The sequence below is a fragment of the Hypomesus nipponensis genome, chromosome 23 (assembly GCF_054491055.1).
Source record: "Hypomesus nipponensis isolate SF chromosome 23, ASM5449105v1, whole genome shotgun sequence".
Lineage (NCBI taxonomy): Eukaryota > Metazoa > Chordata > Actinopteri > Osmeriformes > Osmeridae > Hypomesus > Hypomesus nipponensis.
Window position 1 is genome coordinate 10687731 of NC_140383.1, and position 17911 is coordinate 10705641.

A 17911-nucleotide genomic window follows, 5' to 3' on the forward strand; every position below is an offset into this window, starting at 1 on the left:
TTAAATACTGGTTGTAAACACAGTTTAATTTGTCAAATAGCACAACATAGTATAAATAAGAACAATGTATACAGTAGCAAATTAACTTTTTAAAAGAGAGGAAACTTTTATGTGGGAGCGTTACCCCAACCAGTTGTATTGCTGGTCTCAGATATCGATTTACCTTGACTCATGATAACATATCAATAAATAGCTACACAAGCTTAGTCTTGTTTTAGTCTTTATCTCCAGAAGACAGATCCACATTGAGAGGGAGACTTTAGCCAGGAAGGCGAAGTGAAGCAGAATGTCTCATCCAAATAGTGTTGGCTTGAACAGAAATGAGAAGTATAAAGACTTGAGAATTGAACTCAAGGAGCTGCCTAGTTCCAGTATGGTTTCTAGGTTCTTACAGATGTAAAAGAACTGTATACGTGTAAGCAATATGGTAAATGCAATTTATAAGTGCTACAAAGATTTTAGGAACCCCACCCACAGATGTGTGCTGACTAGGGACAGGGGCGAGGGTAACGACCAGAAGCCAATGTGAAACTTCCTCATTCCATCGGCAACTAAATCCTACAACAGAAAGGGCACTATATAGACCACTCCCACTTCAAACCCCATCTTAGTAACCGTAGCCCTGGTGGTAGGCATCCTGGTAGCCGTCGTAACCATGGTGATGGTATCCGTAGCCCCCGTATTCGTCCTCGGGGCAGCGCATGCCCAGGGACTGCTGGATGGCCATCTCCTGGCGCCGCAGCTGCATGGAGTCCACCAGGTCGTAGATGATGGCCATGGACCACATGGGCGATGGGTACCAGGACTTGACGTTGCCATCCTTGCCCACCAGCAGCATGGAGAAGTACTCCGGGCTGATCTGGAAGTAGTTCCTGATGTCCTTCACCAAGGTGGCAGACAGACCCTCTCGATCCACGGTGGCGCTGCCTGGTGAGGGGAGGAGTGGAGGGAGGGAGGGAAGGAGAGGGGGATGGATGGGTTCATGGATCATCTGTGTTTGCTTCAGCGTGTCTTTGAGGTGGAGATCAATGGTAAGAACAGAATAGGGCCCAGAGAGGGAGGTAGAACAGGGGGGCAGAGCTGGGTGAGAAGCAGGGGTGGAGGGGAGGGACAGGGGGGCAGAGCTGGGTGAGAAGCAGGGGTGGAGGGGAGGGACAGGGGGGCAGAGCTGGGTGAGAAGCAGGGGTGGAGGGGAGGGACAGGGGGGCAGAGCTGGGTGAGAAGCAGGGGTGGAGGGGAGGGACAGGGGGGCAGAGCTGGGTGAGAAGCAGGGGTGGAAGTCTGGAGTAGAACTGGGTCAGCAGCAGTGGTTGAGTGGAGGAACAGGGGGCACAAGCTGGGTCTGTAGGCTGGTTCAGTGCAGCAGCTGAGCAAAGCTGCTTGTGTCAACAAAACACCACGAATCTGCATCAAAGAGCACTGTAGAGCACCTGACTTTGACATGGTGTGTGTATGTGTGTGTGTGTGTGTGTGCACTGTATGTGCGTCTTGTTTGTTTTTCAGAAAGCCAGTTCCTATATGTAATACATACTGTCAGTTGACATTAAAGGTGTCTTACCATTTATAGGATAGAGCTCCAAGACGCCTCCCATATCTGCTGCGTCCATGCCGACCAATTTCAAAATGGAGATGTGTCTTAGGCCTGGGTCACCATGGCAACGCCCGCCATAGGGAGAACAACAGGAAACAGAGACGAAATGTTTACACCTTCGAACGTCGAGGAATAGCAAATAACTTTAAGTTTGATCCATGGAGTATCTATCACAACCTCTTTATTGCATCGCAGCACACGGAACGCCAATCGGTTTCTTCACACAGTGTGAATTCACTATATAATTAGAACCGCTTGGGTGTGTTTGGTTGACGGAAGGGGAATGGGAAGGGCTGCTGAGCAGAGCGGGGACAGAAAAGCTGCCACAGCCACATGAAACAGAGGGCTGGGCTGTGCGAAGAGAGGTGAGAGCCAACAGCTGAATACCGCGGCAAAACCTCCCAGCACAGTCAGCAGGACTGGCTCTTGGTTGGATGGAGATAAATAGCATGAAAGAGAGAGAGAGAGAGAGAGAGAGAGAGAGAGAGAGAGAGAGGGAGGCAGATAAATGGAAACAGGCAGAAGAGAAACAACGTGAGTGAGAGAGAGAGAGAGAGAGAGAGAGAGAGAGAGAGAGAGAGAGAGAGAGAGAGAGAGAGAGAGAGAAAGAGAGAGAGAGAGAGAGAGAGAACAAAAAAGGAATAATTGAGGCCAGCCAAGAAAACAGATGAGGGAAATCCTCGGGCTGTAGATAAACAACGTGTCTCTCTGTATCTGTGTTTGTTGAAATAAAGCACTTTTTGAGTAATCCTGTTACAGTTTCCAGACAGTTGGAAAGGGTTGCTAAATGGCTTGCTATCACGACAATGGAATGCTGTTGTCATACAGATCAGAGCAGTGGAACGGGGAAAGGAAAAGGCGATTCATGACTCTGATTGGTCAGGCTGATAGGCTGTGTTTTGTGATAGATTGTTAATGCGCTGACTTACCCAGGTTACAGGCTTGGCTCGTTAAAGCATAGAGCTGCTGTTGATAGGCCCACTCCTCATCGTTGGGGGCGGAGATAAGAAACAGGCGACGCCTCCAACGGAACCTGAAATGGTGTGCAAAATGGTTGAGCAGAATTCACGTCTCCGTAGAAACATATGATATGTCGTTTTTTTTCAATCAGTCAGAGTCAATCAGTCACAAAGCATTATTATAAAAGTGACTTGTTCCTGAGATGAGCTAAGTTACTACTGAACACCACACAGACTTACGAACACACACAAACACACAGTTACGCTTCTGAGAGGAGCCAATTTGAGCTCATAAAAGTAGTGTGCATTGTGATCCAGGTGATAAACGTGACCAGAGAAACAGGTGCATGCTCCCTGGCCAGTTATGTACAGTTTAATGGGAGAGGGGCCATGTGTGTTCATAGATTCAACCCATACATTTCATGAGCAGACCCATTTTGACCAAGCTCAAAATGCCACTGCACCTCTGGTTGTGTCTGTGTGTATGTTTGTGTGTAAAATATGACGATGCGTCTGAGCAGAGGCAGGATACCTTGACAGGAAGTTCTCGAGTGACCTGGGCTTGTCCTCCTTCTTACACTCCACTCCGTTCTTCTTCTGCTCCTCCATCTCCCGGATACGAGAGGAGAACGTGTCCACGTAGTCAAAGACAGCCTTCATGGCGATGGGAACCTCGTAGAATTGCTGGGATTGGAGGAATGAGAATGACTGGCCGTGGAACAAACCACATTTGTACACCCATCATAGGGGTCACACTGGGAGAAGGAATGATCATATCTTAACCATTACTGTGAGGACGTTTTGGAGTAAATCTATTTCATTAAAAAAATTGGGCATCACAAAGACGACAGTAAATGGCTGGTCACTATACGTGTCTTATATCTTATTAAAAATGCTTTAGAAAGACAATGGTTTGCGTATGGGAAACATTTAGTATCATCAGTAGTTTTGCTTTCAGAGAATCAAATTGGTGCTGGGATTTCAACCCTCTTAGATATGACTGTCTCAAAGGGTTGCAGGATGTATGCAATCCCAGCATGAATATTTTATTTTATAGGTCTGAAAATACAATTTTAGAGTTTTACGATCCATTACACTGTTCTGGGAAACAGTTTGGAGTCTGCTTTACCTCCATCTCTTTCTCCATCCAAATGTCCACCATCTCTCTCCTCCCCCTCTCCATCTCTCTCTTTCTCTCTGCTCTCTCTCCCCTCTCCTACACAGGGTCAGTGCCCCGTCGTTTCTATAAACTTCTCAGAACACTGGCTGCTTTGTTTATTAGTCTGAAAACGACCACAGTTTACGCTGGCATGGACGCACAGACTCACAGACAAACAGGCCGAAAAGTGAGAGAAAAAGAGAGAGAGAGAGAGAGAGAGAGAGAGAGATAGAGAGAGAAAGAGAGAGGAATATCTGTTTGGTCTTGGTTATTGTGACAGTAAATCGATGTACAGAGTAGTATAGAGAAATCCTAGAACACAGATGGGTTGCCAAAGGGACTGGAGCCGATGCACTGAATCAGTGGTGTACACTCAACCCAATGTCCACCTGGCAGACAGTATGATGCATCGATGATGAATGTACTTATTCTCGTTTTTACAATACGCTTTATCGTTCGCAAGTCTTTGCTGCATGCAGCGGGTTGTGTGTGGCCGCACCTTTGCTCTCATGTCGGTGTCCGTGACGACCATGTAGAAGTCATTGTAGGTCATGCCAAAGTCCTTCCTCAGCTCTGTGATCAGATCATGGTTCACCAGATCCTCCTGGCGAAGTCCTTTCATCGTCTTGTCATTCTCTGGAGGAGAGGAGACCAAAGAAGAAGAGAGGGAGTCAGAGACCGAGAGACAGAGGAAGAGTGAGAGACATTGAGAGAGAACAGACTCATTTTGTGTGACAAGGATATACAAAGAGAGAGGGTAATTCAAACATATGGCATGCTGTTTGTACACAGTGTAGGCAAACTGAAGAGATGGACAGAACTTTTCTTCCTCACCAAAAACTGTTATGTATTAGTGAACAGGAGACTGAATACACTTTTACGGGACTTGGGCGATATAGATCTTATTGAACAACATTGGGTCACGTCAATTCTAGATTGGTGCAGACAGTATGGTTCAAACAACAAAGCAGAACATTCTTTCAGATCCTGTCCACTCCAGTAATGATGAAACCAATCCATGATATATACCTTAGAAGAACATGCACAAAAATACCATCTTTGGTAAAAAAACAAAACAAAAAAACATTAGTTTTACCTTGTAAGGAGAGCACTATGGTGGTCTGGAATATTTGACTAACACTTACACAGACCACAGCCAAAGGCCTTAATTGTGCACACACGTGTACATACATGCATGCATACATACAGCACACATGTTTACACAACACTGTATGCACAACGCTGTGGAGAACGGGTTCCATCATATACCATTCAAAAGACTACTTGTGTACACACTCACAAACATATACCGTACACAGACACATGCACGCACACACACAGACACACACACACATACACACACACGCACACACACACACACACACTGACCCTTTGGTCAGTAAGTGGAACAAAACTGTAACTACCGATCACTTCTGTACGTGGGCTGGGTCATATGACCTCACCTCAGAACTTTTCCCGGTATTCGGCATACAGAACTCTTTTCACGCAGGTCGTCAGACTACTGAAGTTTTATACAGAAGGGTTGTGTCCTAACACACCCTAACTAGAGGCTTCAGATCCAGACGTCCATAAAATGAGTCTGTAATGGTAACTTACCCGATGACAAGGCATATCCCATTAAAAAAACAGTTGTGATGCTGGGTCCTATGAATAAGAACTGTGTGTGCATGAGCATTTGTGGGTTTGTGTGTGTGTGTGTGTGTGTTTGTGTGTGTGTGTTTGTGTGTGGATGAGCTAACTCTCTCCAGCTAGCACATCAGCTGCAGGGGAAGCAGACTTCCCCCTTGTCTGAGATGATGAACTAGGAAGGTATTTGCTCCCAATCCCACACATAACAATAACACTCACCTCTTTGTGCGTGTGAGTGTGAGTGTGTGTGAGTGTGTTTGTGCTTTCTAGCTCAGCTCTGACACCAGCTGATAGACACACAAAGACAGAAAAGTCACAACAGAAGTGAATATTGTTTTATTACTGCCTCTGAGAACTTGATTTGATTCATAAATCTGTTATAAAATGTTGGTGTTGGCACTGGGCTACCTAAAAGCTGATACAGGAGGGCTTTGTGCCCTTTCCCAGAACCCCTTGGGGAAAACCCAGACTTCAGCATGTTAAGAAACTGTGTCCACGGTAGCCAAGGGCCAAAAACCTTTTTATAGTCTGCAGTCCTATCTCTCTGTTGAACAAGACCTCAAACAGAAAACAAAGTTGCTACACATGGCAAGGAAGGGAAAGGGCAAGAGGAAAGATGGAGGGGGTGAAGGAAGAGAAAGGAGAAGAAAGTGGTAGGAAGAGTTATATGGCATTAGGTACAGAAAAATTGGAAGGGAGAAAAGGTAGAGACGGTTAGAGAGTAACAGGAGAGAGAAACGTTTAAGAAATGCAGTGAGAAAGACTAGCAGACACAGCAGAACATAGAGAGTGGCAGGGAAAGGAAGGAGCAGGGAGAGAGAGAGGTGGTAAGGGGTGAGAGAGGGGTAGGAGAGAGAGCTGGTAAGGGGTGAGAGAGGGGTAGGAAAGAGAGGTGGCAAGGGGTGAGAGAGGGTTTGGAGAGAGAGGTGATAAGGGGTGAGAGAGGGTTTGGAGAGAGAGGTGATAAGGGGTGAGAGAGGGTTTGGAGAGAGAGGTGATAAGGGGTGAGAGAGGGTTTGGAGAGAGAGGTGATAAGGGGTGAGAGAGGGTTTGGAGAGAGAGGTGATAAGGGGTGAGAGAGGGGTAGGAAAGACTTCAAACACAATTTCCTCTGGCCTGTGGGGACCGCTAGACAGTGTGGCTGTCTTCAGGGTGTTACTGTTCCTGTGCTTCCTGTCTGAGAACCTCTACTGTGGGCCCAGGCTGACACTCTGCAGACCCGTGGAGGTCTGGTGCGTCTCGAGGTGGGGGGAGGAGTATTAGCAAGAGGGGTGAAATAAGGACAGGGAGCAGGACTTTGATGCACTGATACAAGACAGACACATATGCTGTGACAGTGGTCTAGGGCCGGGGGCTCAGGACCAGACACCTGGGGGGTATTCTAGAAAGCAGGTTATGTGACATACCCGGGTAAGTTAACTCCTCAGCTGACACCCAGCGTTGTAGCAGCATTGCCAGTAGGTTGTCGCAACATTGTGAATCAGCTGGTAGGTTAACTTACCCGGTTATGTTGCACAACCTGCTTTCTGGAATACCCCCCTGGGGGACAAAACAGTAATTTGGACCTAATACAGTCAAACTTGAACTCTGACCCTGCAGTTTGGGCAGGAAATCCCATGCGGTGAAGGGAGGGGAAATGAGGGATCTGTGTTTCCTGTTGCCTGATCACTGATCACTGATAAGAAATCATAGCACGCATAGATATGTGAAGAACGACACCACTTTCCGGCCGACGAGCACACATCTTGACTGAGTATGTTCTCTACTGCACAGTTGGCCTACATACCCAGCTGGTAGTGGTCAATCTTCATGGTGGAGTTGGTGAGGGAGCCGAAGATAGTAATGATGGACACCTTCCTGATGGCCATCTCGCACACGTTCTCCAGGTATTCATCCCTCTGCTGCACATACATGCTGCTCTCCTCACTGGGGGCTGTGATGATCTGGAGGGAGGGATGAGGGGGGTGGGGAATGGAGGAGGGGGGTGGGGAATGGAGGAGGGGGGTGGGGAAAGGGGGGATGAGAAGAAGTAAGCACACACATGCAGTAAATGAGTTGCATAAATACACACACTCACTCACACACACTCACATACAAAAACACACACCTGAGTGTACGCTGGGAGGTACTTGTGTTGACATTGCAGCCCTGGGAGAGGATGGGGGTTGTGGTTTCCCACTCTGCCCCTCCTCACAGCTCTAATACCAATGTAGACCGGCTGCAGAGCACTGCTTACACTCTCTAGCAATACCACCGCATGACACAGTCTACTGGAACAGTGTATACAGTCCACTAGAAAGCATATATAGCAGTCTGCTAGAACACCAATTGACAGTCTACTGTACCAGTACACTGACAGAGTCTGTAGTCTACTGTACTAATACACTGACAGAGTCTGTAGTCTACTTCCATCCTTCCCTTCTGAAATCTATTGGGATTTAGCTATTCTAACTAGGGGCTCTATTTGTGTACACTTAAGTCATATGTACTGTGTTTGGTTCATGCGTAGTTAAAATATGGCGTACATGTGGGTTGAATAAATGCTGTCTTCAATGTACTGTATGGGTTTTATGTGTTGTATGTGTGCATAGTGTGGACTTAGCACATACCACCAGCCGTCTCCTGCCCTCAAAGTAGTCGAGGAAGGTGGCCAGGGATCCCTTAGCGGGGGGGGGCTTCTTGGTAGGCTTCTGGTACTCCTCTTTCTCGTTGTGCTTGGATACTTTTTTGCCGTTTTTCTTTCCATTGCTCTTCCCTTCCTTCCCTGGCTTCCCCCCTCTCCTCTCTGTTTTCTCTCTCTTGGAAGCCTTGTCAGGTCTATCGCTCTTTTTCTTCTTCTTCTCGTTCTTGTCGTGCTTGACTTTGACCCTCTTGGTGGGGGTGATCTCCGGGATGACCTCCAGGGTGACCTCTGGCTCCTCGGGGTTGCTGGCTGTTGGCTGGCCCACCTCATACTTATCCTCATACTCGTTATTCAAATACTGGAAAATGACACCGAACAACAGAAGTGTGTGATCTTTTAGGTGGAAAAAGGTACATGATTGTTGGTCATCCTACATTTCTCCAAATTGGATTTGAACTGAATTTAACAGAACTAATTTTAACGATGACATCTATTGTACACATTCATTGTGTCTATTTTGAGTTGCAGTTTGGGTCAGTTGTAATGGCCACAGTAGTTATGTTTTGGTTGACACCTCCATTAAAAATACCCCAAAACGATTGCCAATATTTCAATCTAGATTGACAGTAGTGCTATCAGCGTAAGTGTGTAAAATCCCTGATTACATCCTAATGTGACACATGATGTATTCAACCTGAGGCAACATCCTGACTACAGCCTACATAATCTGGATGTTTTTGGTCTTTAAACGTTTTGCAAGACATAGTACAAGCCTACTGTGCAAAAACATGAAAAAAACAAAACAACAACAACCGCGTCATGTTATGGCTTGTGAAAAGCCTCTATAGAAAGGAAGTGCAAATGACCTTCACAACCCTAAACTCTACTAATGCACAAACATGTTTTTGAACTCCAAGCTTCTGTACCTTTCCTCCATTCTTCCTCTTGGTGGGCTTGGTCTTGGAGGGCTTGTGAGAGGTGGGCACCAGCCCGTCCTGTTTACGGCTGTGGGCTTCCTTTCCATTCTTGTCAGTGCGGTTATCCCCAGCAGGGGTGGTCTTGGGCGGGTGCCTCTCTCCCTCCCTGCGGGAGGCTGGCAGCCAATGGGCTGTGGTCTGGGCTTTGGTGGGTCTTGGAGTGGTGACGGTGGTGGTCTGTTTGGTTGTAGTTGGGCGTTTGGTTGTGGTGGTCGTTGATCGCCTTGTCGTGGTTGTGGTAGGTTTGATTGTGGTGGTGGTAGGTTTGGTTGTGGTTGTGGTAGGTTTGGTTGTGGTTGTGGTAGGTTTAGTTGTGGTTGTGGTAGGTTTGGTTGTGGTGGTGGTAGGTTTAGTTGTGGTTGTAGTAGCTCTTGTTGTGGTGGTTGTGGGTTTTGTGGTTGTGGTAGTTGTTGTCGTTGTCGTGGAGACAGTTGCTGGCCTCATCATTACTTGCTTCCTGTCAGGCCTCCCAGCTATGGGCATGTCAACTTGTCCACCTATCAAAAGATAATACTCAGAGAGCTTTAGTACACCAACACTGTCTGTAGCTCAACCAAATACACTCATCACTTCACATGTTCTGAGACACATAAACTTCTTGTAGTCTGTACAATCAATAACAAATTATATAGATGACCAAGAAATTACATGCCCCATGTAAAGTGAATTCAACTTTTTTCCATGTAAAACTAGACACTTTAGCGAGGAGAGATATCCGTTTCGTCCGTGTCCTCGTGTTTTGGGTGGTAACAGTTGACATGTTCCCACACCATCTCACCAGTCGCTGTGCCCTCCTCCACCTGGCCCTCCACCCCCGCTCCTTTACACTTCTGGATGAAGCCCTTCTGCCTCAGCTTCTCCAGCTTCCTCATGGGCGCCTGGTCGATGACCTCATACACGGCCTCCAGCCTGACGGGGTAGGGGTACCTCTCCTCTACCTGCAGGGTCTTCCTCAGAAGCACCATTCCGAACTTGCCTGTCAGAGGTACAACGTCACGTTATTGCCAGCATTATTAGTCATACAAAATTCGAATGGAGCTATTGTGTAATCCCTCTCTCTCTCTCATTCTTTCTCTCTCTCTCTCTCTCTCTCTCTCTCTCTCTCTCTCTCTCTCTCTCTCTCTCTCTCTCTCTCTCTGTCTCTCTCTCTCTCTGTCTACTTCTCTGTCTATCTCTCTCTCACACACACAAACATGCACACATAGCCTTGTCCACCCGATGTGAGCAGATGTACGTGTCTGTACCTTTCTCTAGCTTGAGGAAGCTCATGAGTCGGGGGATGAGGGCTGTGTCCAGCGGCTCCTCCATCACTTTGCCTTCCTGGGTGATCCGCCTCACCTTCCCGCCCATCTCCCCCTCCTCGTGGAACATCACGATCTGTTGCACATGGCGATCTGCCAGCTCGCAGTACACGTCTGGCTTTAGGAGTGACATCATCAGCCGGTAATACCCGTCTGACTCGTGGGGTGCCGAGATAACCAGGACCCGGTTTTTCCCCGCAAAGCTTGCCAGGAGGTTAGGCGAGCCGGCGTTGTTGGGCATTCTGGCGACTCTGGCCCGCGCCCCTGGAGTGCCCTCATCCTGGAGCACGCCAGACTGCGGTGGGTTTCCGGCCTGGCCCAGCCCGGCCCCCCTCCTCCCAGCCCCTGCCAGCGAGATCCTTCCCCTCCTTCTGCTCTGTCCAGCTGCAGCACTGGCGGGAGGACCAGGGCTCTGGTCAGCCTGCATGGCCTCTCCTCGTTTGATTCTGGACCCTGTGTTTATAGGCGAAGTGCCAGGGCGCAAGCCGGGGACCGTGCGGTCCCTGCCTGAACCAAACGGCTGAAGACGCCCCAGTCTGGTGCGACGGCGCAAGGTAATCCGTTTGAGGTGCGCCTGTCTGTCGGCGTCACCTGCCCATGTTAGCAGACTCAGCAAGGCCAGACCCAGGACAAACTCTCCCCGCATTTTAAAAATGTAAAACAAAGTAAACACTCCGGTAAAGGAAGAGGGTGAAATATCCAGCAATGGACATGAGATCTTGATTCGTGCTTAGTGCATTTGTATTTACTAACGGATGCAAAACTAGAATGTAAGAAAGGTGCAAACACTAACTGTGTCGTGTTTCAGAGCATACCTTGACTTTTCACAGCGGAACACCAAGTAACGCACAGCCCTACTTTACTGTCTGTATCAACCTGGCTGCCACATGAACACTAAGGGATTATAGGAAACTATCACGGTCTGCCATCCACCTCTAAATCACTGGTTTTATTAGCGATCTTCCCGTTGTATCCAGAACCGTTATCTCAAACGCAGTTTATTGCTCCGTGGCATTTACGCTCCATAATAAATGTCAGAAATGTAGCTAACTAATGTTCTAATGCAATTATTCCAAAACTACACGTGATACTCACACAAAAAGTTTCTTCATTGAAAAAAGTTCGGTACAAAACAAGGAAAGTTATTTATCCTCAAAAGACAACTAGCTGCACGTGCAGAGCTTCGCGCATGCAAATGAAAGGCTTTCCACCCGAGAAAAGAAAGAAACTTTACGCAGAATGAGTCAAAATCCAGCAGGAAACCTGTCCATAACCACTGACTTGCTGCTCTGGGAAACGCGTCTCCCTCTCTTGACTTGTGCTCTGGAAGTTATCCCAGAATGTCCACACCAACCTCAGTCTCCCGACTCTCTTGGCGACGCCGCAGCATGAGCCACGGCATTGACAGTAGGTTACCAGAATAAAGAAAAAACTACTGAAAATGTTTCATTTATCTCAAGGTTTGAACATCTGATTCGAGATTTGAATTACAAGTAGGCCTGCATACACAAAAAGTTAATTCCAATAAACCCACCCTGATTTTATGATTATTAACATCAAAGATTGTCTTTAAATGGTAACCCCTCCGTGGAGAAATTCTGAAAGAGAAATGACCGTATAGCGCACTTCAGTCAAGGTCCTCCCATAAAGTCCGACAAGAGACGCCCCCTGCCCGCTCCTTTTGCCTTTGATTCATCCGAAACAGACAGACCAGGTTTTCCCATGTACCTTATCCAAAAGGGAGTGTATAAACCAGGGTATTACTGTAAAGCTGTCACGGACCATTTCAAAAGGAACGAAGAGCGGTGGTAAATTTAGACTGTAAGCGGTTGGCCGTCCGTCTCCACTTAACTAAAAGTCCACTGTACACAGGGCAATGGGGTGCAATTACTGTACACGAGACTGTTTATTATAGGCAACCTTATAGGCCTATAATTACAAGGAATATTGACGGTTTTCCCATAATGAGTGTAGCTCAGTGGTAGACAGTGGTTGTCTTCAAAGTAAGAAGTAGCAGGTTCATTTTTTGTTCCTGACATTGTTTTGGAAACAAACATATGCTAAATGAACACGAATAATTAATATTATATTCTCGAAGTTTATCTTTATTTACATATGTTCTAGTTTTAAATGGAATACATAAGGAACCCTCGTCAATGATACTAACAAAAGAGGGAGCAGATGGAATCATGAGAATTATTGTCTAACCCGAACATCAAACCTGCTCAGTCACCACTGCTGTCCCGAGGATGATGGACAAACCCGGTGTCAGGCAGGAAGCAACACTGAGAGGACAGCTGGTGGTTCTGGACTCTGTTACCCAGGAAACCTGGGGTAGTGATGGGCTGTGTTGGAATAAACCAGGATGTGCTGTGCAGGTCCGACTGATGACAGGTCTGCAGGCTGTTTCCTGTCTGCTCCCGTCAGAACCAAAGAGCAGACCTCAACCACCTTGAGCATACGGAGTCCATCAGCTTGATCGTCCATGCCCTGCACTGGCTGTAATTACAGTCTGCATGCACAGTCAGTGCGGTTTCAGCCCACTAAAGAGACTTCTGCATACTCCAAAGTCTCACACACTCTAAGCCTACATGGAAATTACTAGAAGAACTCCAGCAGCAACATGTTCTTTATTTAATTTGGAAAAGGCCTTTATTACAGACTCTTAATACAGGCACATGACATGCACCCACATGCACACTCAGGTATACATTCACACACACACACACACACACACACACCCACACACACACACACACACACACACACACACACACACCCACACACACACACACACACCCACACACACACACACACACACACACACACACAAGCGCACAAACACACACACACGTAACAACTAACACCCAGACACACACACACCACATAACTGATGGCACATGTCCTCATAACCCACGCCCCGAACAGATGGCAATACAGGCATGTGATACGAGTGCTGAGGATTTGAGCTGGATCCTCACTCTGAGCGCTTCACAGTGCCAGACTGAAGTGACTGACTGCTTGATCCTTCGCTTCCTGGTCATAAGTCAGTGGTCAGAGTTCATCTGGGGTCAAGCCAATTGTTCTGACCTTTGATCCTTTTCCGCAAGACCTGTCGTAGTGTGTTTGTGTCTGTGTATGCCTGTGTTTTGGTGAACATTGCCAAGATACTTCAGGGTAGAATCAAACTGTTCTCTGCATTTGACATCTGATGTGAATCTCACACTTGTCTGTGGTGCTCATGTTCAGCTCAGGGGAGGTGTGCGTGTTCATGTGTGAGCATCTCATTTTGCGGGCATGACAAAATGAGTTCATATGTGGGTGTGTGTCAACACTGACACTTCTTGTTCAAATGTAGCTTTTGCAGATAAAACATCATGTTACAATTTCAATAGACTCTGTTCATATCCGCTATAAAAGTGCTGGCTGGCTGACGGACTGGGTCTGGATGTGTGGAACCCATCCTACTTCTGCTCCTTCTCCTGCTTTTCCTCCTGTTCCCAGTCCTCCTCCTCCTTCCTCATATCCACCTCATCCTGCTCCTCTTCCTCCTCCTCCTCTTCCTCCTCCTCTTCCTGCTCTTCCTGCTCCTCCTCCTGCTCCTCTTCCTCCTCCTCCTCTTCCTGCTCCTCCTCCTGCTCCTCCTCCTGCTCCTCTTCCTATTCCTCCTCTTCCTGCTCCTCTTCCTGCTCCTCCTCCCCCTGGTCCTCCTCCTCCTCCTCCTGCTCCTCTTCCTGCTCCTCCTGCTCCTCCTCCTCCTGCTCTTACTCCTCCCATATCCCATTTATTAACATAAATGGGATATTAGCAGTTTGAAATGGCTCAATGATCTAGCCCAGAAGATCACATGCGCAGTAACACCATGACACCAAGTATCCAGTCTGTGGCCTTTTTGACCTTTGACCTCTTAGCTGCCCTGTCAGGTCAATGAGAGGGGACACAACCTTCCTTCGCCGTCCGGTGAGCTACACACACACAAAGATGAACAGACTTTCTCATGCAGCGAGAATGTCTGATTCAAAAGATTCTTTCCATTTTCAGTGAGCTTGAGAGTAGTATTGCAGATGTCAGAAGGCTACCTCCTATTGGCTGAGAGCAAATCCTTATTATGGGAAGTGATGAGTTAATAGACAGGCAGTAGGTGAGTCATACCCAGAAGAGAAGCAGCTAGCCTGTTTGTCAGGCTGTCTGTTTGGTTGTGAACACATCTTATCTGCTACCCAGCAGCTAAGCAGTGTTGCTACTGACCTTCACTGGAAAAGCTTGTCACTGATCCACAACAAAATATGCCGTTGAGCATGGGAAAAGGCCTCTCACAGTGGTAGCTGTAAAAAACGTTAACATCAAACTGTTGTCCCAATGATTGTAACTGATTGAAACTGTAATACTGTTATGTAGTATGGGAACCTGTACAGTAGAATGTCGAATGGAAAAAGGTTTCCAGACTCCCACAACGACCACACAGCACACTACTGTTTCCATTCTGGAAGCACATGAAAGAGAAGGGGGTTATTTAAATAGTCTTTTAGGGGCTCAGGTGTTCTGGAACATTCTCAGGTCAGAGAATCTGCAGAGTTTGAGAAAGGTCAGATACTGGTGGCGTTGCAAAAAATCTAAGGGAAACTCCCATTAGCGCTCCATCTTTCCATCCCTCCTTTCCTTAAACTCTCCGTTTCTCTACCTCCTCCAGCCTCTATCTTGAAGTTTTCCACATCAGCAGAACGTGACCTCACGTGGCCACAGAGCAGCTGTGCTTGTATACGTGCTAGTACATGGTGTGTGCGTGTACGTGTGAGCGTATGTTTGCGTGTGTGATAATGGGCGTAGTGCACGACCAAGTGCTTTACTGTGTCCAGAAACAGTATGTGCTCCTACAAAACCCACCTTGAGCAAACACCACAAAGGCTGCCCCCAGTCCCCCCACACACACCCACCCAACCCCCCCACGGCCCCAAACTGTGTTCTTTCCACTCCAAGTCTGTGTGTGTTGGTGTGTGTCTGTCTATTAAAGGATGAATAAGCCCCTTTGGTGATGAAGTCATGTAAACGAAATAGGTCTGGTCTTGCACAGACACACACACACACACACCGCACACACCCCTCCACACATACACTGCACACACACACCTCCACACACACACTCATTCACAACATTTAACATTTTATAGGTTACACTGGTAGTTAGTCGTTAGGTTAATAAGCTATTATCGCATTATGGCTTGCATGGTTTTTGGTTCTGTTCTTTGTTTTATTGTGTGGGGTTTGTTTGTGCGTGTGTATGTGTGTGTGTGTGTGTGTGGGGGGGGGTTAGTAGAGGGGAAGGGGGTGCGGGGGAAGAGGAGGGGGGGCGGGCTGGATGGGGGGGTGGATGACTCGCCCTGGGCCTCATTACTCATTGCTATCAAAGATGCAGTATCATCTGGGTGTGTTGTCTGGCACTGATAAGCTCTCCAGTCAAGGTTTAAACTGAGCTCAGCATGTACTCCAGCCAAGTTTACACTGCTAAGTAGCCCACTCTAGCAGAGACTGAACTGAACTGAAATGCATAGGGATGTTTATTGGTAGATTATGCATGTGGTTGAACTAGACTTTGAACCAATGACCTCAAGGCCATGACTCCACAATCATTGCTCCATAACGCAGGGCATTCATCATGTCAATAGGCCCCCTTTCATGGAGGGAGCAGGCCAGTGATTCTGTGTGGTGTGAGGACAGGCAGAGTAAGTCAGCCTTCTACAATGTGTGACACATGACATGGTTTCCCTGCTAATGACCCTAGCATGTGTAGCTGTAAAATCCCACTTGTTCTATTTCCTGTATGGAGTGTAGCAGGCATATTAAGGAGTGACTTGTTAAAAGCTGAAACTGAGATCCTGCTTAGGAGATTTGTCCGGAACAGTGGAGCCAAGCACGACGATTGCAGCAGTGATGTTTCTCTCTCTCTCTCTCTCTCTCTCTCTCTCTCTCTCTCTCTCTCTCTCTCTCTCTCTCTCTCTCTCTCTCTCTCTCTCTCTCTCTCTCTCTCTCACACACACACACACACACACACACACACACACACACACACACACACATGAGACCAGTGTGATCCATAATCAAACCCATCAAAAACCACAAGCCAACAAACCTTACACAAGCCCTGGCGCGAACACACACACACACACACTTGATCCTTTGATTCAAACCCTTTAGGACGTATACAACGTGAAACAATCACACTGAATGGTCCGAAACATTGTGCTATTCATCTGAAACATTTAAACTTTTTCACCAAATGTGTGTGTGTGTGTGTGTGTGCATTCAACCCCAGTGAGAACACTTCGGGTAACAACAAATCATGGAGTTACAGTTTTTCTTGATCGCTTTGACCTGCTTAAAGAAACTAGGACCCACTCGGTTTTCATCATCACTGTCTCAGCAGAGTAGAAAACACCCCTTTCTCATTGGATCGACACATTTTCCCCACCCTTTTGCAGAACAGTTATAGTAACACGGATGTCATTCAAGCAGTCCAAACGCCATTGTTTTAGCTATGGTAACCAAACAGAAACCATGTGTTCCTACTGTTAGTAACGACCTACATCAGCGTGAAAGCGCTGAAGCACCTGTTTGACACTCCTGCACACAAATCTTCAATTAGCGATCAGTCTGCAGGCCTTGTAAAAGGTGCAGCGTCTGTGTTGGTCTTTGCCAACATGGATGGAAGAGGTGTAAGGCAGGTGAGAGTGAGAGGAAGAGGTAGAGGGGTCCGAGGAGGAGTCAGAGTGCAAGGCGGAGGTAGAGTTGGAAGGGCTCAGGTTTCTGATGACATTCGGGCAGCTGTTATTGATCACGTTATCAATCATGGCCTTTCACTTAGAGAGGCGGGACAAAGAGTCCAACCTGTTCCGAACAAAAGCACTGTCACATCCATTGTCAGAATGTTGCGACAGGAAAACAGGTCATGCTGCTGCACAGTATATACAGAAATATCTTCAGTGACATACTTTATGTAATTGTTCCCTCATTCCCATGAAATGTATTCTTTATAGAATCCAAAGACTACCATTCTCTGGCGGTAGAAGGAGAATGTTTAGTGCTGAGCAGGAGGCAGCCGTTGTGAACATGGTTGTGGCAAACAACCATAAGGCTGCGTGAAATCAGGGCAGCAGTGATTGAAGATCAGGGCATTAACAACGTGACTGTGTCCACCATTGATCACATCCTAAGAAGGAACCATATGGCCATGAAGCAGCTCTACACAGTTCCATTTCAAAGGAACTCTGACATTGTGAAGGAGGCCAGATGCCAATATGTGGAGATAAGGAACATTACCACAGTATACTGTAATGCCTTGTCATATCATACAATTAGAGTCAACTGGAGTCACTTTTCATTGTAATTTAGCCTTTATTTACTTCGAAAATAATGGAGCTTGAAGCTGAGGGGGCTTCATTTATGTTGATGAAGCCGGCTACAATCTCTGCAAAGTGAGGCGACGTGGAAGGAACCCGATCGGGCACAGGGCCACTATAGCAGTTCCAGGACAGAGGGGCACCAACATAACCAAGTGTGCTGCCATCTCCAATGATGGTGTCCTATGCCATATCCCCACTATTGGCCCATACAACACCGAGCGCCTCATACCATTCCTGGATGCACTTCATGACAG

General features: G+C 47.2%; 1 protein-coding gene across 1 annotated transcript; it reads right to left on the reverse strand.

Moving 5' to 3' along the window:
• On the reverse strand, positions 1-11852 carry ccdc80 (coiled-coil domain containing 80). The gene is made up of 10 exons (XM_084689690.1): positions 10204-11852; positions 9738-9935; positions 8909-9456; positions 7969-8340; positions 7146-7302; positions 4209-4345; positions 3083-3234; positions 2521-2624; positions 1559-1642; positions 1-927 (listed from the first exon to the last, which is right to left on the reverse strand). The coding sequence occupies exons 1-10, from the start codon at positions 10904-10906 to the stop codon at positions 608-610; spliced, it is 2775 nt and encodes a 924-aa protein (XP_084545816.1). The 5' UTR covers positions 10907-11852; the 3' UTR covers positions 1-607.
• Between the last annotated feature and the right edge of the window lie 6059 nt (positions 11853-17911).